Here is a 26,744-nt window from a genome sequence, read left to right as displayed (position 1 = left end):
ATGTATTGGACATCAGTATTCAATCATCAGACGCATCTTCCGTTTTAAGGAGAATATAAAGCTACCAGAAGTTGGAGAAGCAGCAGAGTTGTCGTTGTGGATGACGTATTACCTGCGCTTTTAGTTGCTGCAACATGCAAAGCCGTACGTCCCTCCCGGCCAGTGAACGACGCCGATGATCGTCGTCTCCCGTCATCCGCCGGACGAAGCAGCAGCTCCTGGACCATGCGCACCGAGCCGGTCGTCGCCGCCAAGTACAACGGCGAGACGCCGTCGTCGGATGCTACGGAGGCCAGCTCAGCCGCGCCCGCCCTTGACATGAGGAGATGCACCACCTCGGTATGGCCATGCCGGACGGCTTCGTGCAGGACGGTGGCGCCCAGGCAGTTCCTCACCCGCAGAGCCGCCTCCGCCACCGCCGCCGCCAACTCCACCTCAGCCTCGGCCACGCCGGTGCGCGTATCTAGGAGGCGGGCCACCACCTCGCGGTGCCCGGCCTTCGCCGCACAGTGGAGCGGCGTGTCGAGGCACCGGTTGCGCGTGGCGACGAGCGAGGGCGCCCTCACGCGGATGAGCGCCGCGAGCTCGGCGTGGCCGCGGCTGGCGACGAGGTGCAGGGCCGTGTTCCCGTTGCTCGTCACTCCGAGAAGGCAGCCCGCTCCGTGTCGCGCTGCAGGCGCCACTGCGATCGGCTGCCGCGGATGTACCCCGCGGCCGCGGGCTGGGTGGGGAGCGGGAGCATCTCGGGCTTGACACCAGCGTGCCATGGAGCTCCAGCTGCAGGCAGCAATGCACCTCTTCAGATAGCCGTAAGATCTCCTTGGGCTCAACGACAACCCTGCCTCCACCACCACGGCTGGTGCCGCATGATCGGGTAAGTTAATCGCGATCAGCTCCGGGCCATCCCTTCGAGGGTCGCGGTGCCCGTCCACCAATGGAGGAACTTCATGAGGTGGTGATCCTCCATTGCCACCATCCCCAGGGTGTTCACCGTCGCCACCATAGCTACCCGCTTCTCTCAAAATCTCCTCCAAGCGGACCCTGTCGCCGGTGATGAGCACTCGCAAAAGTTCCCCGTCGAGCGTCAACATGTCATGAGGATGAGGCCCGAATTCCACGGCTGCTGCTGCAGCAGGAGTTTCTGCCATGGCTGTGGGTTAAGTTTGATTAGGAATTCCAGTCTGCAATAATGTTATTTATACTGCTCATGTGAATCTCTGGGTCGATCGTTGGCTGCAGTAGTGCTCTGAAATCCACTGCTGTATTCTGTAATCTGTATGCGTTTTGGTCGAGTTGTTGGAGTTCACATGGAAATATGAAATGCATGTTCCGTCTCGATCGTCTGATTTTAAATAGGTTAAACTAGTTGAAAATCATAGAAAGTTCAGTGTTCCCTTCCTTGCCGTCGAGAACTTCTCTTTACCTATTCAGAGGCCAGAACTCCGTATCAAAAAAAATTTAGTGAAAACGATCCCATGCAGCTGAGCCCAGAATATTATTTCATTGTCATAAAGGAAGAGCTCAGTTATTTTAGAAAAAGGACACGCTGCTACCAAAATAATGCCAAGAGTGCCATGATCTAGTTTCCTACTCATGATATTTTAGTCTCTCATATTACTGTTGTGTTGAGAGTTGACAATTAATAGGCTTGCTCGTCACGTTCTTAGGATTCAACTCAAAACACTAGACAGTTGTTCTCTCGCTGGATTGTCTTGAGAATCCGCTGGGCACACATGCAATTGATCATAGGAACACACATTTCAACATCCCACACAAGATGCAAAAACTGTGTGCCGTAATACTTGTCTGCTCCTTTGATGCTGACGCCTAAAAATGGTTCGAAGATTAGTTTGCCACGGTCAACATGTAAATGAAAACCATATAAAAAATCACGAATTGAAGAACAATAGGATTGTCCTATCTGATTCTTGAGATATCAAAATCCAAAATTTAGACGCATTATAGGTAGACAACGATCACAACTAACATATAGGTCTTAAAAACTATTCTAAACCCAAAATCATTATTGCCAGAGGCTGCACGGCAATGACATTGAAGAGGAAGATCGGCGTTGTGAGCATGCTAGATAGAGAAGGCGGCGGCGAGGAGTAGGGTGGGGATGGGCATGTCGAGCAGAGGCCGGCAACAAGAGGGTTAGTGGAAGAAAATTAGATCAAAAGCGTATGATACCATGGTGTAGAGAAAGCTCATGCGGCAATAGATTGATTGAGAATGTGTACATATGTGGGCAAAGAATCTTGCTGCCAGGCCCGGAAACCTCAATATAATCCTAGTAGAATGATCTAGCAAGCACGAATCCTCACTCCAAGCAAAAGGAAATCGTTGGAACTCTTCTAACCTCCCGTTGGAACACTTGGCTAGAGAGAAACAAAAGGGTTTTTTACGCAAAATCCATGGAGGCAGAGAGAGGTAAGATTAATTATGGAAGAAATAGACCAAAATACATGCTTTCAGACTGCTATGATTCTTTTCTCTTAGCTTTTTGAGCTTATCTGATATGTTTCATTCGTTTCATAGCAATTTAGACTTTGTAGTTGTAAACTCTATTCTTCTTAATATATTCGTCAAAGCTCATGCCATTGGTATTTTTTTTCTTAAAAAAAATGGGTGAACCCTTGCAACAACTAATTAACCGTTCATAAAAAATGGGTGAACGATTGACAAAAAGTCCAGGCCTGAGATATGCATCACGCAGGACGAGATACATAGAATTAATTTGACAAGGATGACGATAGCTTGTCGGATGACAATGTGCATTGGGTAAAGGCAGTGATGAGGGTCCGGCGGTATACATATCTTGGCAGTTTAGTGCGGGTCTCGGTGGCAGTGCTACCTGAGCTCATGAAATGCGGGTCTCGGTCTTCACACCTCTTGAGCCCGTGAAGCGTCATCGGATCTAGTCCTCCGTCACTACTTCAGATCCAAAGAACACGATTGTTGGCAGACATGGACCTCTGCTTACTTCACACACTGTCGAACGTCATGTCTTGTGAGCACTCCCTCTCTCTCTATATCTCCTCTCTTTTTCATATGAAAAGACGTGGATCTACCCAATATCATGCCACCTAGGACGCACTTACATGGCACCACGTCGGATGTGACTTATGTGGCATATCTGAATTTTAAAATTTTATTATGGTTGGGTGAGAAAATTCAAGCTCAGCCTATCAGCCATAGTCGAGGAACCTAATATAGACTTTAAAATTATCAATCCAGCCCACGGCCCATAGTCTATCAGCTCGCGAACTTCTCGTCTCTCTCGACCTGCTCGCCAACTGGTACCGCCGACACGCAATGCGGCCGCGCCGCTCCTCGGCGGCGCGGCGGCTCGGCCGTTCCGCCATCCCGACGACTTCCGGCGACGCCGCTAGCCTTCAGCCCCTAGCGTTGCATTCCATCCATGCATCCAGGCGTGCAGGCCTTCGCCGGTCGCCGCCGCCGCCCTCGCCGTCGCTCGCTCTGCTGTCCTTCTCCACGCCTCCACACCTCCGGTGGGCCTCCGCCGGGCGCCGGCCCAGCGACGAGGGGTGACCGGCCCTCCCATCTCCCGTCATCGGCCTTCCTACTGTCCCATGGCCATGGCGCGGACCGAGGGGGCATGGAGATGGAGGATCTAAGAGGAAGGTCGGTATTCAACAATCTATAGTTCTATACATAGTAGATTAGACTCTCTTCTACTCCAATTGATTTGGGAAGATTTGGGATCGGTGACTCGAGCTGTTTATTGATTTGTTGCACACAATGAATTTGTGATTTCAGTTCTTAGGTCCTTCAACGGATGAGAAATCCTCACGGCGTGGTACCAAATTGTCAAATGTGCAAGCTATGAAAATTGGAGGAGCCAACTCACCTTGGTGTTATTAACATGAGTACTAAGCTGTTCGGTAATCAGCACGTAAGAGGCAGCGGTTGGGATGTCAGTCAGCGACTCAGCGTGGAATGCTCCTTTTATTGAGATGCTTGTTCTTTACCTAGATGCAAGGCTTGGAATCACAAGGAGGCGCAAATAGGGAAATGCATCTCCTCCTTGTGTGGACATTTCAGTGGCGACCTCGTGGAGAAGATCAAAATAGAGAAGAGCGAAGATGCCCTCTTCCCTCACGGAAGGTACAGCTAAAAGAGTAAAAGAGTGCTAGCATGAGAATTAGTATGAGCCTTTCCCTGATTTTGACACCCAATCTCACTTTGCAAAACATCTTTTCCTTGGAAAATAAATACGAGAGGAGCTTGAGACATAGAAGGAGAGAGTGAGCTGTCAATAGATACAGATGAATTTTGATTGATGCTGGGATACACTAATACAAATGAACTTGATTAAGGCCTTGTTTAGTTCCCAATTTTTTCTTCAAACTTACAACTTTTCCATCACATCAAAACTTTTCTACTCACACCAACTTCCAACTTTTTTCTTTAAACTTCCAATTTCAGTCAAACTTCCAATTTTAGTGCAGAACTAAACACAGCCTAATGCTGGAAGAAAGAATACACTGATCCCAGCATTAATCAAATTTCAAGATTCTGCCTCTAATTGAAGATATCCAAATGGGCCGGACTAGCTATCTGTTGGGTGTTCAGCTGTAAGCTGGTATCTTTGGAAAGCAAGAAATGCAGCTGCTTTTGCTTCAGGGGCAGGCGGCTGTTAGATACCATCCGAATTGCTCTTTTGCAGATCACAAGCAAAGCATAAAATGATTGTAGAAGGGGCAGAGAAGATGCAGGCAATAGCACAAGGAGCTTACGACAAGAGAGATGGCTGGACTCCAAATGGCCCGTAGGCTGGAATAATGTTGGAACACGAATTGTATCCTGCTGACAAAGAAACAAAAGCAGTCCTGTTTTGTTCTGCCGTGAGACGAGAGGAGAGGGTTATCAACCATACGTGGGAATTGCTTCCTGCTCCTACCTCCTATTGCATTGCATGCCATGGCCGGATGGTAGCAGCTACCAGCTGCCACTGTTGATCGATCGGAAGATAGGCGGATCATTGATAAGCTAGCTAGAGCTAAGAAGAAGAGATGGCCGACATAGCATTTGGCGCTGTCAACTTGGTGCTGGGCCTCATCCAGGACGAGGCCCGGCTGCTTGGCAGGGTCCGTGAGGACCTGCAGTTCATCATGCAAGAGATGGAGAGCATGAACAACGTGCTCCGCCACATCGTGGCCAACAAGGGGAGTACCACTGCCGGTGACTACCAGCTCCGCCCGTGGATGAAGCAGGTCATGGAGCTTGCATTCGATTCCAGAAATTGCGTTGAGCTCTACACGCAGTCTGGTAGCGCGCGTTGCGGTTGGCTGCCCTGGGAAATGGTAGCTCGCCACCGGGTCGTCACCCGGATCCGCGAGCTCAAGATCCAGGCACGCGAAATTAGTGAGAGGCAGGCGAGGTACGGCATTGCCGTTTCTCATCACCAGCTTCCCGTCGAGGTGACCACCACAATGGAGCCCAGGGATGCTAGTGTGAGGCCGCGCAACCAGAGGCGCACCAATGCTGGCAGCTGGAACAATCCTTCCCGGCGTGCCATACTCGAGGATGGCTGGTATGGCGACTACGGCAGCGTGGATGAGGCTCTCTCGCGGCTCAAGCCGTTCACAGAATATCTTTACGTTGAGGTGAAGCCACCGGAGGAGTTGAACAGCGACGACAAGCAGCAGCCGCAGCCTCTGTTGGATGGCGGCAACAAGCATGATGACAAGGAGCAGCCACCGCCGCCTGTGCAATCGGGAGGCTGTGTCAAGCTGCAGCCACCACTCCAGTCTGACGGCAGCGACAAGCAGGATGACAAGGTCCAGCCACTGCCACTGCAGTCAGATGGCGGCAACAAGGAGCAGCCGCCGCCTCTGCAGTCGGAGGGTGGTGACAAGGAGCAGCCGCTGCCTCTGCAGTCGGAGGGTGGTGACAAGGAGCAGCCGCTGCCTCTGCAGTCGGAGGGTGGCGACAAGGAGCAGCCGCCACCTCTGCAGTCGGAGGGTGGTGACAAGGAGCAGCCGCCGCCTCTGCAGTCGGGAGGCGGCATCAAGCAGCAGCAGCAACTGCCCCAGTCGGATGGTGATGACCAGCAGCCGCTGCTGCCCCAGTCGGACGGTGGCAACAAGCAGCAGCATATCAGGGTCGTCATAATCAGTGTGCAAGATGGCATGGATGAAGCTGCTGTTGGAGAGACCATGCTCAAGCGTTACAAGAGTCACTGGCGTAATCCATGGACTGATGAGGAGCTCCACGTTGCTCTCCAACGACCTCCGATTCTCTCGGAGATTACAAAGGCCATGGTTGACAAGCTGAGACACCCGAAAGAAAGGGAGACAGACAATGAGGCAGAAGACAGGCAGAGGCTTGCCAAGAAATTGAGCAATGAAAATGTGCTGCTTGTTCTTTCCGGTTTGAATTACCCAGTGTTATGGCATCAGGTCCTGGAATTGTTGAGCTCGACGGGTTGCTCTGACAGTGCAGTAATACTCTGCACAAATGATAGTAAGATGGCAAAATATTGCTGTGACTCTGCCAAATGTGGGCCTCCGGTAATCTACTCTCTCGTTGATATTTACCTCAACAGAGCGCTCGCCCTGCTTCCCCACAGATACGATGACAGACACTTGAAAGGAATTTTGTGCAATATCCTCACCCAATGCTGCCCTGATGTCTTCTGCATGAAGATGTTCCTCCATGCCCTCTACTACAATCCTGAAACGACGGAACACCAGTTGCAGGTCCTGAATACAAGCCTTGGTAAAGAATATACAGATCATGGGAGGCAGGACAGAATAATGGCCTTCTGCTACCAAGCACTGCCAAATAATTACAAGAACTGCTTATGGTATTCAACCGTTTTCACCCGTGGAATCAGCATGCCCGATGGCGTCCGAAGAGCAAGTTTACTAAGACGATGGGTTGCCCAAGGCTTGATTACCCAAGTGGATCAGTCGAGTGCAGAGATTGAAGCTGGGCACTGTTTCGAAGCCATGCTCAGACAGAAGCTTATTGTTCCTTCTGGACTCAGCGGTGCACGTAAGGTAAAGAGCTGCACTGTGCATCCTGTGGTTGCCGATTTGATAGACAGGGAGTCTTCGACAGTTGAGGACCTATTGCTCAACAACCAGTTGCCACTTGACTTGGATCTCCTCTACTCAATCCGGAACGGCATGCAACTCCATCCGGCTAACTCTAATATCACAAGGTTCTTGAACTCACTTTCCAGCACTTCAAGGTTGCTGCTGACTGTACTCGATTTGGAAGGTCGTAAGGGCCTCAAGGCAAACGACCTCCATACCGTATGCAAGATTCACAAACTCAAGTATCTAAGTCTCCGGAACACAGATGTTGCCCAACTGCCCAAGCAAATAGGTCAGCTGAGGCTCTTAGAGACACTTGACATCCGAGGAACAAGGGTACAGGTGTTCCACACAGCGCTGCCAATGCTAAAGCACCTGCTTGCTGGGTGCATTATTGTCTGCCCAGGCAAAGACATTGTCAAGTCCAAGGAATTCTTCTCCACTGTCTGCGTGCCTCGTGCTGTTGCAACTATGGAAAAGATGGAGATATTGTCCCATGTCAAAGTTTCCAACAGTGCTACAGAACTGAACAACATTGGTGACAAACTCGAGCACCTGAAGAAGCTGGGTGTGGTTCTATCTGGCACGAAAGCTAGCTTGATAGATTTATTCCTTCAGGTTGACAAACTCCATAGAGGTCTTCTGTCCTTGTCAATCCGAATGGATCCACCGGGTAACTGGGATGCTATTGATGCTATTTTACTGAGACCTCCAAAGCTTCTGGAGAGCCTACACATCTGTAGCATCAGAAGCAGGTTGCCTCCCAGGATCAAGGAGCTCCATCACCTTGCCAAGATAACTCTACGTGACACCTTTTTGAATCAGGGCGCCCTCGATGTACTTAGCAGGCTCGATGGCATACGCTATCTCAGGCTTTGCTACCATTCATTTGCAGAAGGCGCTCTCCGGTTCTGGAGTTTTGGGAATCTCATGGACCTTATCATTGAAGATGATATTATTATCAGCGTCACCTTTGGTTACCGAAACCCTGATAAGCTTGAAAAGATAGTTTGGTCCTTCACTCACATGGAGAAGCTTTCAGGGGTCCGTAAGCTGCAGAGTCTCACACACCTCGAACTCAAGGGGGGAACGTGCAACCCGCAGAATCTGGAAAAACTGAAAAGAAAAGTCAGTGAACACAGCAATGGTATTACTTTCACGCTCAAACTACCTGAGAATCAAAGTCAGTGAACACAACAATGGTGGTATTACTTTCACGCTCAAATTACCTTCGATCGTCAAGGATAAGGATTGTTGATGCTGCTCCTCCTGCTTGGGAGGTATTTCTATTACAGTGCTTCTACTATGAATAAAGATGAAAGGAACTTGGGAGGTATTTCTATTACAGTTGCTTCTACTATGAATAAAGATGAAAAGATGGTACAGTTGCTTCTACTATGAATAAAGATGAAAAGATGGTACAGTTGCTTCTACTATGAATAAAGATGAAAAGATGGTATTTCTATTACAGTTTCTTCTACTATGAATAAAGATGAAAAGATGATGAAATAAGGCCTTCATGTTCTTCCTACTTTTATGTATTCAGTGTATTCAGTGTTGATGGCAACATTGTAATCTTGTGTGCATTTTTGTTTTTAAGATTGTTTTAGTTGCATCCTGCATTTCTGTTCCTGCGTGTGTTAATTCGGCATGCCGAGCTGATCACTCCAAACGTGGTGGGATGGCACGAGTTTGGTGAATCTTGTGTTTAATTCGGCATGCTTTGTATGTAAAATCTCCAGCTTTGGAGAATAGTAAAAAAAAGAGAAAAAAAACAGAAAATGCTGCAGCTTCACGCAGCACAAAAACTTCTCTGCTCGTTTTCAGTTTCGTCGGAGCTAAGCGAGAGGATTCCTGCTCGCGTGCTGTAACGGTTCTTGTCTGATGGATTTTCTTAATTTCTTGAACATTTTTGTTTGAATTTTAAAAATAAACTACTATCTAAAAACTCTTATAAAAAATAAACATGCACATGCCAATTACTATAGCTCCACAGTTCATGGCTTGCAGCCTGGCATACAACAGGTTTACCCATGTGGCAGCGTTATCATTCTACATGACCAAAAATTTCAGGTTTGACATTAGTTCTTGGAGGGTTTATTTCTAAAATTATATTTAGAAGGCCAAAAAAACAGAAGGTGGCTTCTAATATTCCACTAATGTTGGTACAAAGCCACCATCATAATTTAATTTTATAGCCTGAAAATAATAGAACTATATTCGAAAATATTAAGGATAACAAAATTGTCCTACTTGATCATTGTCAAAACCCAAATTTTGACACATTTTCATAGGTAGGTAGCAAACATAAATAACATACCTAAAAACTATTCTAAAGCCAAAATAACTCTCGTCATAGACAAATAAAAAAAAAAGCTTGTTCATTGGTCATCAGGGTAAAGCAAAGCTTTTCTCTATCGGTCACTCTTGCTTGTGTTTTTTAATGCAGTAAGCTTCCGTTTTAGTGACTTGACTGCAGACATTGTTTCCAGCTTCTCCGTGGATGTGCCATCAGGTTTCTGGTCATGAGTATCGGTAGGCACATCATCAGGTGGCAATGTACCTCTACCACTACCTCTACCTCCCAGAGATGGTTCATGTGCTCCCTTTATCCCAGCTTGCTTGCGCATAAAGGCCGCACTCCTGTAAGTAACCATCAGCAACAGTTAGCAATTTAACATGTGTAAAACTGAACCAAGAAGATGCAGAATTGCAGATCATGTAGGCTACACTAGTAGTATGAATTCTGAAGTAGTCTGATGGGCGAATGCGCATAGTATACCTTTTGTACTGGGGATCAGTAGGATCCACCGCAAACCAATGAGAATTGAACATGGCTGAGAACCTCTCATCTTTGCTAAGATCTATGTCGGGAAGTTCGTCCTCAACAGATTGCTCTTTACCCTTCTTGCCCTTCGTACCCTTTTTGCGCTTCAAGTTATAACCCTTTGCACCGTTGCCTGCATCCTTGTCAGCCGCAACCAAAAGCTCCAACTCTTCTCTGGTTGCTTCATCCTCCAAATGTTGTTCTGGGAGTTTGTCCTTTCCTTTCCCCTTTCCTTTATCTTTGGCCTTTGCCTTCTGCTTCTTGTTTGGCTTAATTTCTTCATCAGACATTTCATCATCAAAGAAATCGTCATGTTCATCCAGGCCATCTTCGCTGCTATAGCCATCATCATCATCATCCTTTGACCTTCTCTTCCTAGATTTACGTTTCTCTTTCATTTTCTCTTGGTGCTTCTCCCAGACAGTCTTCTCATTGTTGACCTTTCTGTCAAGTATACGCTTGCTAAGGTCCTCAAGCTCTGTGTTGAATGTTATCTCCATGTCCTCGCCATCAGTTTGTTCCTCCTCGGATTTGTCACCTTGTAGTAGAAGAGCCAACCTCTCCTCCCTTGTTAACTTTCTTTTGGCTCCACTTTGTAGAGACTCGTCACCATGATTATCTGCACCTTCATCGTCTGATGCACTGTCATCACTTGCTAAGTACATATCAAGATCATCTAACTGCAGCAAAAACATGAACAAAGTTACCAAAACTGTAGACCAAAACAAAAATAAAAGGACAAGGACACAACAACAAAGGTACTATATCCATTCAACTCATAAGGCACAGAAATTTTAAGATTCAAACTTCGTTAGTTTTGACCAACAATTAGGACATTCAAATAACTATTTAGTGATACAAAGGCGGTACCTGCTAGATTTGTATTTCAATGTACTTACATATGGACATGATTTTTCTATATAGCAACAATATATTGAGAAAGAAATGTATGGTCACATTTCAATTTAAAAGATTGTGCCAAATCAATTTGTGCCTAATAAAAACGAATAAGGAAAATATCATCCCTACACGATAGGCAAACATCGAGACAAACCAGTATAACTCATAGCCGTTCACAGGGAAAGAACTTTCACATAAAAAGGGAGATGAATTGCAAAATATTATTGACTTTAGTGCCAGCGGCCCAGCTCATGACATGTTACTCCATAATTGTTTATCATGTTATTGGACCTACCAAAAAACTATAAACTCGTAACACAAACAAAATAATTTATATAAGAATGAACCTGATCATCAGTGAACTTTCGCCTCAAGACCTTTTTGCGTTCTGGTTCATCATCGTCCCACGTGAGCTTAACCTTGCTATGTTGCAAAGCACGAGTTTCAAAATTAGGCTCCTTGTAACTTGGAGGTGCCTGCATAATATCAAACAAATCACTGACAAACTAAAAGTAATTCTTTTAGCACAATTGAAAAGCAAGTTATACTAAACTTAAAAGATGTTAACTTGAACAATGGAAAAATAACATGGCAAGTCACTTTTGAAGAAGGAAAAGGATCAGTTTTATTTCAATGTTTCATGTTTCAACCTTATTATATACCAAAATTGCTGATGATACAATGTAGTAAAGTAAGATACCTCTGTAGCAACATCACGAGCAGGATGTTTAAATTCCATAGAGTCAGGAATAAACTGCAAGTCGAACACATTTGATGTTTTCAATAATTCTGTACCATCAAGATTCATGTACAGGTGATTTGCAGTTGCACTGGAATCACACACCACAACTGCATAGTAATACCTACAACAAGATAAGCGTACGCATAAGATTGGTATTACATTGTTGTATAAAAAATTGAATAGATGAGAATGTCTCCTCATACACAGACAGTGATAAATACATCAAGCAGAAAAACATATATTTACACATAGGATTTGAACATGTTAAAGACTGTCTACAAGTCCCAGAAAAACAGATAAAAAAAAATCCTTCTCCATTTTGTTACTAACCTCAGTCTGTTTAGCTCATAAGTACGTAGCTTGTTGTTTTCAGCCTCAGAATCATGTTCAGTGTCACTACTATCTTCTTCTTCTTCATCGTCGTCATCATCATCACCACCACTATATTCACCATCACTACCATTGACATCAACAAGGGCAGCTGGGCCCTTAGTTGACTCAATTTTCATGCGCTCAAGTCCAAATTCTGATGGATAGACTGACACTGATAAGACTCGCCCACCTTTTGGGAGGCAAGATGTCATCACCATATACAGGTCAACTGCCTATTGGAAGGACGCAAACAAAATATAGTATTATTGTACAATGAAGGATGAACAAAACTAATCAATTGAAAGTTGCAAGGAGACAAAATAACAATGTAACAACTCAGATCTTCATTTTAACAACCAGGATTTTGCTAAGTTGGATTTGCCCTCTAAACTTTCCAAAGTCCAAGCATTTTTAGAGTTTGGATATGTGTTCGCCAAGTGCCTCAGTGTGCACTGCTCTGTCAACAACATTTTTTTACAAGAACTTAGATGCAACTACATTTGTTTACAAGAACTAGCATCCTCAATAACTATGTTTGATAAAATAAGTGAATTTATATGGTGGACTATTAGGTCCTCAACTAAAAGAAAAGAGAGTAGTACACATAGAAATTTCACCTGATTTAAACAGAACATAAGAAATAAACATAAACATCTTTCAGCCATAAAACATACTCTGTAAATGCTGCTGCCACCTAGCAGACAATTTTTTTCCAAACATCACCCCAATGGCACAAAAGTGTTCGATAGAAGCTACCAATGCGCTCATAAAAGCAAAAGCATTAAAAAAATGTAATCACATAATAAACAAGTTTTTTCAGTAAAATTATTGGTTTCAAGGTAATTCTTAAGCATCCAGTAACAAAGCCTTTTTTAATATTTCTGTAAATTGTTTATGCTAATAGGTTTGCTTGACAAAAAAATAATTATTTTCAATCATCACACACCTTAATATGATCCCAGTCCATATTAACAACAGCAAGCCTATGGGTTTCCTTGTCAATCATAGGTGTATCATCATGCCTGCCCATCAAATAATGCGCAATGTCACTGCCGACAGAGTACTGTGAAAAAAAAGGACCATGTATTAGATATAATGCAAGAATAATGTTGCAAAACATTGTTTTTTTTTCTTGAAGGGCGAAAACTACATAAATATTGCAATCATTAATCAATGCTTACAAAATACAAAAATTACAAGGCTAACTCAAAAAATAGATTTAAGCGGCAGGATGGTGGATAAAAATACTAACAGTGGCATGTCATTGTCAGCTGAGTACATGAGTAAAGTAGGGTCTTTGACATGTGGGTTTATGTCCAATCCCTTCAATTGGACATTTGGACAAACAAAGTGCACTTGAGTCCCAAGCAATTCGAAGGGATTGTGTCAAATACCACAACACAAACACATGCCCTTTGTTTTTTTTGGTTAGTCGACTATTAAAAATGCGTAGCTACAAAGACGCATATCTTGGTACAACCACATAGCTCTATAACCTACACATTCGGCCCAAAAAAAAAAGTTTAACAGTTCATAACACTTGTAACATCAGATTGAACATACCGTGGTTACAAATGACCAAGACCATATATTGATAGAAAAACAAGAAGTACTTAATGCTCTTAAAACTAAACTCAGACTCAAAAGTAGTCCCCTACAAATCATGCTCCAAACAAGATATATGCAATTGAGTTCTTGGAGGAGCTAATCACTATCATCTACCATATAATATGTAGAATGGACGAGACGTATAAAGTAAATAAAGTACTTCCATGCTACAAGCGAGAGAATTGAACGAAATATAAACCAAACCATCAAAAAATTGTAAGCAAAGTACCACCTCGTCGTCATCGTCCTCTTCTTCGTCCTCATCGTCGTCGTCGTCGTCGCTACTGGAGCTCTCTTCTTCCCCTTGCTGCTCTTCTGCGTCCCCCTCTTCTTCCTCTTCTTCAACCAACTTGGCCTTCTCCTTTTCCTCCTCTTCCTCCTGGTTGAGATAGTACTGCAGCATCGGGTTCTCCCTGCCACCCTTCTTGCGGCGCCTCCTGCCGTGCTTGTCCACCGGCGCCGACGACGACGAGAACCTCGGGTCCGTCAGCATGCTGGTGAACCTCGAGTCGAGCTCCACCTTCGCCTCCTTCCGCCGCATCGCCCGGAACCTCGGGTCGGTCCGCGCCGCCGCGAACCTCTCGTCCTCCATCGCCCGCCTCACCTTGTCGTCCCCGCGCCTCGCCTCCGCCGCCTCGCCCTCCCCCTTCCTCTCCTTGGACCTCTTCCCGTGCTCCTTCTCCCCCTCCCCGTCCTTGTGCTTCCGCTTCTTGCCCTTGCTCCCCTTCGCGTCGCTGCGGGGAGTCGGCGCTTCGTCGGAGGCGGCGGGGCGCTCATGCTTGCCCTTCTTGTGCTTCCTCTCCTCCTTGGAGTTAGATTTCTTCACCTTCTTGGAGCTCGCGAGCTCGTCGGAGTTGCCCGGCGGCGCCATGGCGGCGGCTGCTTGCTTGCGAGTGGCGGCGACGCGCAAGGGTAAACCTCGGTTTTATGGACCTTACATGGGCCGACAGTTTTGGCCAACTAATTCACCCGAGCCGGCCCATGTAGGCGCTGCAGTGGGCCCACCTGTCGGTGTGCGGGGCCCACCCGGTGACGAGCCTCTCTCTTCCCCTTCGCTGTCTGTTGGTCCACCGATCCACCCACGCATCGATTCGCTGGACGTACGCCACATTGCGCCCATCTCTCTCGCTCTCGCTCCTCATCGCGAAGATTTCCTCGGCGGCGGCGGAGGGGATCGACGGAGGGGGGGATGGCGACCTCGTCGGTGGCGGGGGACATCGAGCTGGACCGGCCGAACCTGGAGGACTACCTCCCATCCGACTCGCTGCCGCAGGAGTTCCCCAGGAATCTCCATCTGTAATCGCGCCCTAGCCCCCTCTCTGTTCCCCGTCTTTGTTTTCTTCGCTCGTTAACCCTAGCTTGGGATTATGTGGGGGATTTTGGCGAGATATTTTTTAGGCGATTCTTTACTCTCTTCTGCCATCGTGCAGGCGCGATCTGCTGGACATCTCGCCGGTGCTCACTGAAGCGGCGGGCGCCATCGTCGATGTGAGTGGCTTACCCGGGTCTTAAAATCGCCCCCCCCCCCCCCCCCCGTTTCGTGCGTTCTCAGGTTATTAGATGGTGATGTTCTATGAGATGGCAAGAGCAGATAGGACGTTTATAGGCTTTGATCTGTGAGGTTTAGCGAAAGGAGTAGAGCAATCCTTTTGTGGAAACAAGGCTAGGCTTGCTTCGCTCAAATTTTTGAATTTGTACGGTTTTCATATGATTACTCTCATACTCTGTTCTTGCGTCAAAATCTCCGAAAATATGTACAATTTCGTCAATATTGCATATAGTTAGATTTACCTTAAATTTCCTATTTTATGGCCTCCCTTGAGGACAATTTCTGGATTGTTTCGCGCTTTGAACACTCTCGTTTATTACTGAGGAAAAGAGTATTTTGCTTGTGGTCAGTAATCAATTTTGTATAAGAATCAAAATATAATTAATGTTGTAATGTTAATTAACCCTAAGTTCGATGTTCTTTACAAAGTTGTCATCTAAGCCCTGGGTATATATCGGTGGAACAAGAAAAGGATGTCTGTCTTTGACACTATTTTCAAAACTTCAAGTTAAAGGAGCAGTAAATCTCCCTTAGTTAAGGTTTAAAACAGGAACATGATAACATTTTCTTTATAATGTTGTTCGTATTAGACAAGTATATGGGTACTTCCATAGCCTGTTAGTGAGAGTATGCCAAGATAATGACTTGACATCTCATGCATCTTTGTTTCATATCATTTTACTACTGTGCATACGTAACTTCAGTTGTGATGCGGTGTGGGATAAATAGCAGTCGTTCTTATGGCAATTCTTCTTGTTGTGATCGATGTTGTCTAGCTTTCTCATTGCTTGTGTTTACACTGATACAGGATTCATTCACACGTTGCTTTAAGTCAAATTCTCCAGAGCCATGGAATTGGAACATTTATTTATTCCCATTGTGGTGCTTGGGAGTAGTGATAAGATACGGAATACTATTCCCGCTGAGGTACTGGATCCTTATAATCTGAACACTATATTTAGGGCGGCAGTTTTGCTAATTAGTTTACTTGTTTTGTAAGTGTTTGCAATGTATCCTTCTTTGTTGACTTGATATTTTGTAGTACAAGGGTATCCTAGCCCATTTGATCTGTAAAACCTTTGTCCAAACTGGCAATGAAGTAGATGTTTTTAACCATGTGCTATGAGTTTTTTTGGTCAGTTACAATCACTTTCCACATAACGTCAGAAATCAGAATATTTCAAGACCAACTTTGTTCAGGAAACTCATTTGAATTTTGTGTGAAATGTTGGAGAGAATTTTTTTTTCGGTATCTTTGTGTATGTATTACTACTAAAAGTTATTTTCTGTCTCTGGATCTAGCTTATATTCTTTTCTTTTGTCGAATATTGAGTCACTCTCATCTGATAACTGTAACCATGTTATGTTTCAGGGGCCTAACTCTTCTAGTTGGATGGTTAGCATTCTTTGCTGCCTTTTTTCCTGTACATTTCTTATTGAAAGGTCAAAAGATGAGAAGTAAAATAGAGGTGACTTATCTTATCTCCCATCTATGTCAATTTCTGGTTGTAGATGTGTGTATGTTCATATGCAGCCATAATATGTCATAATATTTTGCAACTTAGGTTCTTTGTTTATTCAAAAACACTGTAATCTTTTTTGCAGAGAAAGCTGGTTGAAATGATGTGCAGTGTTTTTGTTGCTTCTTGGACTGGAGTGATCAAGTATCATGGGCCTCGCCCAAGCACACGGCCTCATCAGGTTACAAACTTTCTTTCTCTTAGAACCCATGTTAAGTAGTTTATGCACTTATAGGAACATGTGGTGCGCAACACTGTTGCCAAACATCATAGTTATTAACTTAGCCTTGTTCCCCGGAAATCTCACCTGGATAATTCAGGAAAAGTTATCCTTTCTATCACAAAATCTCCTCATGTTTCACAAGGTCTATAATTCCAATTTAAATGCAAACATTTGCAGAAACCATTCTTTAGGTACACATTGTCATTCCTTCATTATGTTTTACTTAATTAATTTCATGTTCATCCATTAATGAATGACGGATATCCTTTGCAACTCTCTTCTAAATTCTAATTACCACAGGTATTTGTTGCAAACCATACATCGATGATAGATTTCATTATTCTGGAGCAGATGACAGCATTTGCTGTCATTATGCAAAAGCATCCTGGATGGGTTGGTCAGTTCTCATTCTTCAGGATGGATTGTTGATCTCTACCTTTTGCATTGCTAGATTGTTGATAAAATTTGCTTTCCTCCCTTGTACAGGATTTATTCAGAAGACTATCTTGGAAAGTGTTGGTTGCATCTGGTTTAATCGCAATGATCTCAAGGATCGTGAAGTGGTTGCAAAAAAGTATAATTTTTCATTTCCAATGCATTACTTACTATATATAGTTCAGTTTATTAAGAGAACTCTGTCAACAGGTTACGAGATCATGTTCAACATCCAGACAGCAATCCTCTCCTGATTTTCCCTGAAGGAACTTGTGTTAACAACCAGTACACTGTCATGTTCAAGAAGGTAAAGTTGTAAACTTGATATGTTCTTTTGAAGTGACTGAATAAATGACCAAATATGCATCCTTGTGTAACTAACTTTCAAGAGAGGCTTCAAATTTTGGTTCATTTTTAACAAGCTTCAAGCAGAAAACCAGCCCTTACAGTACGTACAGCATAAATATGACATCTTTTTAGATTGTAAAAAATATACTAACAAAGTAAGTGTGTCTTGTGAATTGTGGCTGGTCGTAAATAAATATACTGCAAGTTTCAAACTTAAAAAGGGTAGAATTAATTGTCCTTATATTTAAAAATGCATGAGTTCACTTAAAATTAACTCACAGCTGTACATATGGACAGAGAATGCAAAAAGAAAGAGGTACTGCAGATAGCACAAATATTTTGGCAGATAGATAAGAGTAGTTGAGTATTTCTAGTAGTGGTACGAACATACTCATTGCCAATCATATGCCTGACATGTTTAAAAGATAGCAAATGCTAGAAAGTTGTCATCTTCTAAATAGCTATCAAATGATGAGTTGTCTTCATTCTTGTTATGTTTTAACATTTGCTGGAATTGACCACGATCAGACTAATGATGATTTGTCTTCATTCTCATTATGTTTTTCCAGGGTGCTTTTGAGCTTGGCTGTGCTGTATGCCCAATAGCTATCAAATACAATAAAATATTTGTTGATGCCTTCTGGAATAGTAAGAAGTGAGGAATACAATCAACTGCACAAATTTACTTTGTTCACATTTATCTTCTTCTGTATTTCACTTAATATCTTCTCGTAATTTTTGTCAGGCAATCGTTTACAATGCACTTGGTTAGGCTTATGACATCATGGGCAGTTGTGTGTGATGTATGGTACTTGGAGCCTCAGTATCTGAGGGATGGAGAAACAGCAATTGAATTTGCTGAAAGGTAGCATAAAATTGGATTCTAGTTTTTTTTATGAGAAACATACTGCCTTTTTCATACTTAATGGAATGCTTTCCACAGAGTAAGAGACATGATAGCTGCTAGAGCTGGTCTTAAGAAGGTTCCGTGGGACGGGTATCTGAAACACAACCGCCCTAGTCCCAAACACACTGAAGAGAAGTGCGTGATTCTTCCTTCTCTCTTTCTCTCTCTCTCTCTCTCTCTCTCTCTCTCTCTCTCTCTCTCACTAAAAGCAGTTGAATTTCTAATAAGGTTTTCAATTTTCAGGCAGCGCATCTTTGCTGACTCTGTGTTGCGGAGACTGGAGGAAAGCTAAACAGATATCAATCAACTCTGGTGCTCATTGGTGAGTCCAGGTTACTAATGTCCTAGTGTGTATCTGGGTCTCTGGAGTATGTGGAAATTACCACTGCAGTTTTGTTGTAAATTGTTTGCAGCTTGACAGAATCAACATTTAATAGCCTGTATTAGCCAAGATTTTATGATTGGTTAGGGTTAACACATAAATATTATACCTTCCCAAATGATGTATTAATACTTACCCTCTGCCTGATGCCCTGATCATTCTCATCATCTCATGGGTATACATTGTGAATAATCTTTCCTGAGTCCATGTTAATAATGATTCCTTAACTATACTGAGCCATCGGTAGAACAAAGAAGTACATCTCCCCATAAAGTTGGGGGGTAAAACATCACTATTTTGTACAATTGACTGCTTGCAGAAAACTATGAGCAAAAATGGTAGATTGTCTAGTTGTCATACCTTCAACCGTTACACTGGACATTAAACCCTTCTCCGATCCCAGTGAAACCTTGAAAAACAATCAGCTATTTTCGATCAATCGTTTCTCTGTTCCCCCTTATTTTCCTCTTTACATATTATTCATTGTCATCATCACGCTCTTCCAAACTTATAAACGGTATGATTTTTATAAAAGTTTTATATACACAAGTTTCTTAAGAGTAGTACTTCAAAACAGCTTTTTTTTTACTTTATAATAGTTCATTAATCCGTTTGTACCCTCAAAATATTCTCTCAATATCAAGTAGTCTATCGTTTATAGTACCATATAATTAGACAAAGAACCTGGCACATACACTCGCGCTACAACATTAATAATTCAGACAGTTTAATAAAATTAATGTACAGTTACAAACAAATTACATTTGTCAACAAGGGGTAAAAAGTAATAATCAATATCACTCGAAAATCCAAACGATGAAAAATATAAAACCACTCACAAAGAAAAATCGAGGAAAAATTAAGATACGGTCCATCCACCCTAGAAGTAGAGCGTACACTGCTTGTTCTTGTCCCCCTGCTGGAGCGTGCCGTCGCCACGCAGGCCGAACTCGCAGTCCACCTTCATGTGGTGCTCCCTGGTGTCCCACATCTGCACCTGGAACCTCACCGTCGAGTTGAGCAGCAGCCGGAGCGCGACGCTGCCGGCCGCCGCGTCGCCGGCGAACCGCTGCCACGCCGGGTCGCCGGGCGTCGGCCCGGACGCCGTGAGCTCGCCGGCCAGCGGCGTGTCGCCCTTGGGCTGCTGGTAGAATGGCTGGACCACCGGCCCCGACGCGACGAGCAGGTCGTTGTAGTACACCGACCCGAAGATGGTGCCGTAGTGGATGCCGATCTTCTGGTTGGGGTTGCGCTCGTCGACGGTGAACCTCACCGGCAGGTTCACGGCGCCGGACTGCCGGTTGAGGTTGGGGATGGTGAAGTCGTCGAGGAAGAACCTGGGCCGGTGCGGCCGGAGGCTGAGCCACAGCACGAACATGATGATGCCGGCGACGAGCACCATGGTGAGCAGCACGGCGCAGAGGAAGTTGATGCACCTCACCGCCGGCCTCTCCCGGTACATCGGCAGCCGGTACGGCGGCATTATTGCCGGCGGCGAGCTGCTGCTTAAACTAAACCTGCTTGCCTTGCTGCTTCCTTCTGATCAGCTTCAGTAGTGTGCTGTTCGAGCTAGCTACCCTCTGCTGCTGCTCTTGGCTTTGGACAATGGACATCTTCTCATGGCGTTCGTGATGTTTTATAGCTGCGTCTGTATGGGGGCCGTGCATGTGATTAAGGGTGTGGAAGGCAAGTAATATTCTTGCCTTGCTGCCCAAAAGCGATCGAGATGCCAACATTCGATATCCAGAGCAGAGCACTGCGTGATTCCTGGCTAGTTGATCGAGCCCTGGCCGTTGGACTTGTGCTGGAAAGTGAAACGGAAACTCAAATAGGGATCAAATTCTCTTCTGGCTGATGGATGGCTCGGTGAACGTGTATGTTGTAAAGGTTCAGGTATAAAGGGGATTGGTACTCTGATGAGTGATGAGCGAGGCTAGCTAGCTCTCTAGGAGTATATTTCTGTATTTTATTCTTGGGTTCCTTGCTTAAGGTTCTTGCTGATATCCGGATGAGAACAATTGGCGAAACTTCGCCCGTGGGTAAACGCAAAGGCGGATGCTGCAAAACCATGATTCGTTAGAAACCATGGGAACCTTAAACTGCACTGGTTCCTACTTCCTATACAATGGTTGTTCTTCTAGCGACGCTGGATAAAGTAAAATAAACAAGAACACTGCCCTAAAGTAAAAAGATAAGATTATAAGACGTCTCCGAGGAGACTAGCATATACTTCAAATGTAAGTATTTTTTTAGGTTAATATGGGTTAAAAAAATATAAAAATGATTAGAGGAAGTATGTGATTGGTTGAGAAGAGAAAGTAGATAAAAAAGAATGGTTGTAATTGGTTAAGAGAAGAAGATAAGTGAAGAAATAGTTTCAGTTTAGATAAAGTATTGTACTAAAAATAGCTATATTTTACGACTGAGGTAATATAAAATATTGTACTACCCAAAGTCTGTGGAGTGAAGTGTAAAGTGATATTTTGGTAGTTGGGGAGTTAAAGTGGTCAGTAAAAGTCAGTCGGGTAAAGTGTTTTCGGAAGCAGTTTTCCCCTTTCTATGCTGTGGACTTTTGTGTCTGCATGTGTCAAAGCCTTGTGAATATTGGGCCCAAAATCGTCCCTTGGGTGGGCTGAAAACTGAACATGTATCCAACATGGGCTTGAATGCTGACAGGCAGACAGCAAAGGTATAGAATCATCCAAGTATATAGCTCATCCTCTCAAGCTCATAATGTTGACAAAAAAATAAAGAAGAAATGTCAACATGGCCAACATCTTTTTTTCTGGAGAAGGGTGGCAGCGGCTCTGCCATTTCATACATGGAGAAGATCAGTGCAAGAGTACATTAACAAGTCGATGATTAACATAAAACAAATCAAACAATGCCGAGCAAGTTATTCCCTCATGAAATTTACCTTGTAGTAGTAGTAATAACTTAATTAGACACCAAACAATAGAACATCATTAGTACATGACTTAGTAATAACTTATATCAAAGATCAAATCTCTGCCCATCAATTAATCAGAGCACAGTTCTTCCTGATCTCTCCTGCGGCTCCCGTCAGGACCCCGACATTGCCCATCCTCACCATGGACACCCCGAATCGCCGGAAGAACGCCTGCCTGCTCGACCTCGCCATGACGCGCACCGTCGCCGCCGCCTCCCTGTCCTGGAGCAACGCCTGGTCGGAGTGGAAGAGGCCCCTCCGGCTCGCCACCAGCCTGTAGTAGTCGGTGTCGAACGTCGTCGAGCTCCCCGGCACCATCTCGACGGTGGTCGCGTTGTCGAACCGCGGCGGGCAGGCGGCGCGGAGGACCGCCGCGGCGTACGCCCGGTCGAGCGTCGGGTCGGCGTCGCCCTTGCCGGTGAAGTTGTAGAGCCGCTTGGCGAAGGAGACGCAGTGTGAATTGCCTATGGCGTGAGCACCTGAAACAGTGATGTAAAGGAATTAATATAATTTACTGTGTTAATTACTGTCTCCCTTGTTGTCAGTGTCATCTTACGGTTCGAGAAATTGCCAGGGATAATGATATCTTAATCGGAATGTGACTTGACGCTTTGAAAAAAAAGGTTAAAAGATGTTCAACATTTCTATGATTTCTGAACACGCAAATGTTTAATAAGAAAGCAAGAAAGCAACTCCATACAGAAAAAAAGTCAGAAATGTCATTATTGAGGTTCAGTTCATTCTGTCATTTTGACCCGACCTGAAGACCAAGATTGTGCCTGACTCTGACACGGCATACAGCAAGAACAGTACAGCAAATCGCACGTAGCTTTAGAATCGTCCATGGTTAGCACTACTATACCTGATAGGATCGCGAGGTCTTGCACATTTAGGCCCTTGGAACCGAACTGCTCCTTGAGCTTAGCGAAATCCGCGAAAGAAGACGGTAGGTTGGCCACGGCCTCCGCCGCCGACGACACGCGGCCGTCGAGCCGCCCCGTCGGGACTTGCCAAAGGCTCGCGCCATTGATGTTCCCGGCAGCCTGAAAAGACAGAGCACAGCAAGAATCGGATGATCAGATCAGCATCAGCTTTTGCATTGCTCATCGTCTCTACAGTAACAGGAGAATTCATCAGTGGAGCGAGTCTCAAACCATGGAGACAGCGTCTCTGGCCGCCAGCGCCAGGATGTCGGCGCAGGAGACGACGCCGGGGCACTCCTTCTCCAGCGCCGCCTTGGCGGCGTCGATGACGTAGAACCCGTCCAGGCTCTGGTTCGGCATCGCGTCCTTCTCCGCCGGCCCGCTCGCCGCCGTCGCGTTCAGCAACACCGATCCGTCACATCCCTGCCAATAATAATTTTAAACTTGGGTAAGTTCTCCATCCACATTTGCAGCTGTCAATTACAAGCTGATAGCTTAACTTGTTCTTGATAATTGATATACTCCCTCCGTTACAAAATAAATCTAATAATAGAAGTAGTAGAGATAGAGAATGACTAAAATACTCTTAATCATTGATAAAAATAGTAAGAGTGATGGGTGGGTAAAGGGTATTGAAGAAATAAAACTTCTCGTTTTACATACGGAGGATAAATAAGATGGTAGAAGTTAGTTTTTGTGAGATAAAATTCAAATAAGTTGAGTTTTTTTTTTACGGAGAGAGTATATGCTAGTAATTTTTACCCTGACGAAGCAGTCGTGGAAGTGGAGGCGGAGCAGCGGCGCGGTGACGGTCTGGTCCTTTGAGAAGTAGAGCTTGACGGTGTCGCGCACGATGGTCTCGGCGGCGCGGCACGACTGCCGGTAGTGCCCGACCGTGAGCGTGTCGCAGGTGGCCGTGGCCGTGCCGGCGGACAGCGCCAGCACGGCGACGACGAGCGTCGTCAGGATCAGCTTCATCGCGAGCAGCTGCTGCATGGCCGTCGGCGTCGTCAGAGATGGACAGAGATCGACAGGCCAAACTGATGATCGAGACGAGAACCGAATTCGATCTCTCGATGAATATGCTCTGTCATGCTTGGCAGAGCTATTTATAAGTTTTGTCCAAGTGCCTGCTCGAAGCTGGATGCAATTGGACGAGGCTTTGACTTTCACTGTAGAGTTTCTTTTTTTTTTTGCCTCCTTCACCAAGTTTTTAGCTACCTGATTCCAGCAAGGCAACCACAGGCACATGGAGTCATGGATAGGGTCGTGTATTACAATCATGTACGATTCATGCAATTAAGGAGAAAAATATGGTATAAATGAGCAGTCCCATCAGTAATCCTTAATTGTTCTTGTTTCCATTGTTCGGAAATTTCACCAAACAACTTAAGCAAATTGGCAAATTGAGAATCACATTTGACAGCGCCCCGTTCCAAAACCTACTGAATTATTATATATCCCATAGTGCAAGCACTTCGATCGACCGGGAAATGGATTTTAATCTCTCAAGGGAATGCTTTCTTGTTATTGCATATCGTCTAAATAGTCGTCTTAGATTACAAGGATAAAGGATAAACGGAGGCTGACTGTCTGACTATATAAATATCTTGTATATCAGATTTTTGCTAAATGGGTAAAGTCCATTTTTTGTTCCTGAACTCCTCGAGGTTTAATTTTTACCCTAAACAATGGAACCGTTTGTAACACCTTATATCATTTTTTGTGGCTTTGGATGAAATGAAGGTGGATTTCTTAGTTTATATTCTTATTATACATATTTTACCCGTGTAGATATCAATTAGGTCGACAACCATAAAATTTACCTATTTGAATTTCATGTTTGCAAAAAAAAAAAACACATGTACACACACCAATATTTCTTATCAAAGCCACCTTGAAATATGGTTTATGGTGTTATTTTTGTCTTGTTTTGAAAATTGAGATTGAAAAAATAACTAGTTTTGTAGTTAAAAGTAAATGATAGACTTTTTAGTTCGAACAAAGTTCAGGGCAAAAATAGAATTTACCCTTCCTAAATCTACCTACTTTAACTCAAAGATGCCAGCTGAATCAAAATTATTATCATGTCTATACATTCTCTCTCTTCTTTTCTTCATCCACCATGTCTTATGCAGATAGCACAGGAAAAATCAATGACATGCATGTGCATGTGCCTAATAATAAAAAAAAATAATCCTCAAATTGTTGGACATGCTTTAGCAAGCCATATGCATCAAAAACCACGTTATAGGTAGCGTGATCTGGTGCTGTAAGTATGTGATGGTTAACAACTGATTCTATTCTATAACTCAAGTGCCTATTATTATTTTTAGATGTGAAATATATTTATTCCTTGTTGTCACATTCAATGACAATCAAACTTTCAAAATTTACCAACACATCCTATGGCCACATGAAACCCTAGTGTGATGGAAGTAGTGCACCATTGGCTCCATTTTCAAAGCTTTACAAAGATGTAGTTTACATCTGTAACGTCCCGCCTCCCCCAGGCCGGGCCCACTTACATCTGATAGTTTTCATAGGTCATAGACTGCCCTCACAGACCAACACATGTCTGGGCCCACTTACATCTGATAGCTTTCATAGGTCATAGACTGCCCTCACAGACCAACATCCCAAATTGCTCCAGGCCAAGCACGCTTAACCCTGGAGTTCTTTGGAGACTGGCTTCCGAAAAAGAAGTTGCAACTTGTTGATATGAGTATTCTATTAATCCTATTAAGCCCTAGGCCGGGATGTTACACCCTCACCCCCTTAAGAGAGATCGACGCCCCCGTCGATCAACCCTAGGCCAGGAACGTCCTCTCTTGGCCACGTCCATGTGACCCCCTTAAGAGAGATCGACGCCCCCGTCGATCAACCCTAGGCCAAGAACGTCCTCTCTTGGCCACGTCCATGTGTCCAGTGCCAGCGCATGTGCCATGCTGTGTAACCACTCCCGGTCTACACCAGCCATGCGCACCATGCCTGCGCAACTGCGACACACGCGCCCGTGAAACCGCGAGAGTCGGCTCTGATCACTCGTGTGCACCCGGGAAGAATTTCCCGGTCGGTCACCCATCCCAAATTGCTCCAGGCCAGACTGGCTTCCGGAAAAGAAGTTGCAACTTGTTGATATGAGTATTCTATTAATCCTATTAAGCCCTAGGCCGGGATGTTACAACATCCTATAACAGAAATAGTAACATGCACATGCATAATAACAATGCAAAAACTATACAGTGTTGGACCTTCTTTAGCAAGAAGCCAACAAAAACATTTCAAAGCAATTTGGCTTCATAGCATTTGATGGTTATCTTCTCTGATCCCCGTACGGGATTCGGTCCATATATTCGGGGATTTCTAGCTGTGAACAAACAACCAAATACCGCATTATATCAATTAGTTAGACTTTTATATGCAAAATAGAATTATTAGTCGATCATGAAGACAAAATCAAATAATTTTAAGAATTAACCCTACACCTTAATTAGTGATGCTACTTAAAAAGTCTTTTTTCGGACATTAGGCTTTTATCTTCACATAGACGATCCAAAAGAAAAAATACTTGTGGAAATGGTTGAGGTTGTCTTAGGGTCATAACCGCCTGTTAAAAAAACTATTTTTACGGGTTGGTCTGAAATTCCCCTTTAAAAATATGTATACTTTTTGGGCAGATCCCAAAGAAATCCACCTATAAAATCTATTTTCGTGGACCATGCATTCTGTACAAGACGTTAAAACTAGAAGCCCCACTAAAATACGAAAAAAATTATAACTTTTTCATGTGAAGTCGGATGATGACAAACTTAATATGAAAATTGTAGGTCTTGATGAAACCTATAACTTTGCAGTTTAAAGTTGTTTCATTTTAGGTTGTTTAGTGTGGCAAATTTTTTGTTACTATTCTCGTAACTACTTTTTAGTTTTCCAAACAACGCTGGATGGAGAAATGTTCTATATTGAAATTATCGAGCTCGGCCAGATC

General features: G+C 44.3%; 5 protein-coding genes across 5 annotated transcripts; 2 read left to right on the top strand and 3 right to left on the bottom strand.

Moving 5' to 3' along the window:
- Positions 1–3,298: 3,298 nt before the first annotated feature.
- Positions 3,299–8,689, top strand: LOC107278115 (disease resistance protein PIK6-NP-like). Its single transcript, XM_015792052.3, has 2 exons — positions 3,299–3,645; positions 3,781–8,689. Exon 2 carries the CDS (start codon positions 5,037–5,039, stop codon positions 8,256–8,258), a length of 3,222 nt encoding a protein of 1,073 aa, XP_015647538.1. The 5' UTR covers positions 3,299–3,645; positions 3,781–5,036; the 3' UTR covers positions 8,259–8,689.
- Positions 8,690–9,229: 540 nt separating this feature from the next.
- On the bottom strand, positions 9,230–14,414 carry LOC4343456 (pre-rRNA-processing protein ESF1). Its single transcript, XM_015791663.3, has 7 exons — positions 13,749–14,414; positions 12,855–12,971; positions 11,867–12,141; positions 11,495–11,657; positions 11,142–11,270; positions 9,850–10,574; positions 9,230–9,710 (listed from the first exon to the last, which is right to left on the bottom strand). The coding sequence occupies exons 1-7, from the start codon at positions 14,385–14,387 to the stop codon at positions 9,482–9,484; spliced, it is 2,277 nt and encodes a 758-aa protein (XP_015647149.1). The 5' UTR covers positions 14,388–14,414; the 3' UTR covers positions 9,230–9,481.
- A 195-nt stretch (positions 14,415–14,609) lies between these two features.
- On the top strand, positions 14,610–19,047 carry LOC4343455 (glycerol-3-phosphate acyltransferase 9). Its single transcript, XM_015791664.3, has 12 exons — positions 14,610–14,812; positions 14,947–15,004; positions 15,874–15,992; positions 16,438–16,534; positions 16,671–16,766; positions 17,109–17,205; positions 17,295–17,382; positions 17,454–17,550; positions 18,161–18,246; positions 18,337–18,456; positions 18,535–18,633; positions 18,742–19,047. The coding sequence occupies exons 1-12, from the start codon at positions 14,706–14,708 to the stop codon at positions 18,788–18,790; spliced, it is 1,113 nt and encodes a 370-aa protein (XP_015647150.1). The 5' UTR covers positions 14,610–14,705; the 3' UTR covers positions 18,791–19,047.
- A 536-nt stretch (positions 19,048–19,583) lies between these two features.
- LOC4343454 (NDR1/HIN1-like protein 2) lies at positions 19,584–20,487 on the bottom strand. Its single transcript, XM_015791665.3, has one exon. The coding sequence runs from the start codon at positions 20,361–20,363 to the stop codon at positions 19,761–19,763; it is 603 nt and encodes a 200-aa protein (XP_015647151.1). The 5' UTR covers positions 20,364–20,487; the 3' UTR covers positions 19,584–19,760.
- Positions 20,488–21,636: 1,149 nt separating this feature from the next.
- LOC4343453 (peroxidase 39) lies at positions 21,637–23,837 on the bottom strand. The gene is made up of 4 exons (XM_015790706.3): positions 23,516–23,837; positions 22,985–23,176; positions 22,693–22,873; positions 21,637–22,309 (listed from the first exon to the last, which is right to left on the bottom strand). Exons 1-4 carry the CDS (start codon positions 23,747–23,749, stop codon positions 21,897–21,899), a joined length of 1,020 nt encoding a protein of 339 aa, XP_015646192.1. The 5' UTR covers positions 23,750–23,837; the 3' UTR covers positions 21,637–21,896.
- Positions 23,838–26,744: the final 2,907 nt, after the last annotated feature.

This window comes from Oryza sativa, chromosome 7 (genome assembly GCF_034140825.1).
Source record: "Oryza sativa Japonica Group chromosome 7, ASM3414082v1".
In the NCBI taxonomy this organism is placed as follows: Eukaryota; Viridiplantae; Streptophyta; class Magnoliopsida; order Poales; family Poaceae; genus Oryza; species Oryza sativa.
The sequence above is the reverse complement of the archived record's forward strand: the minus strand, read 5'-3'. Positions and strand labels throughout refer to the sequence as shown.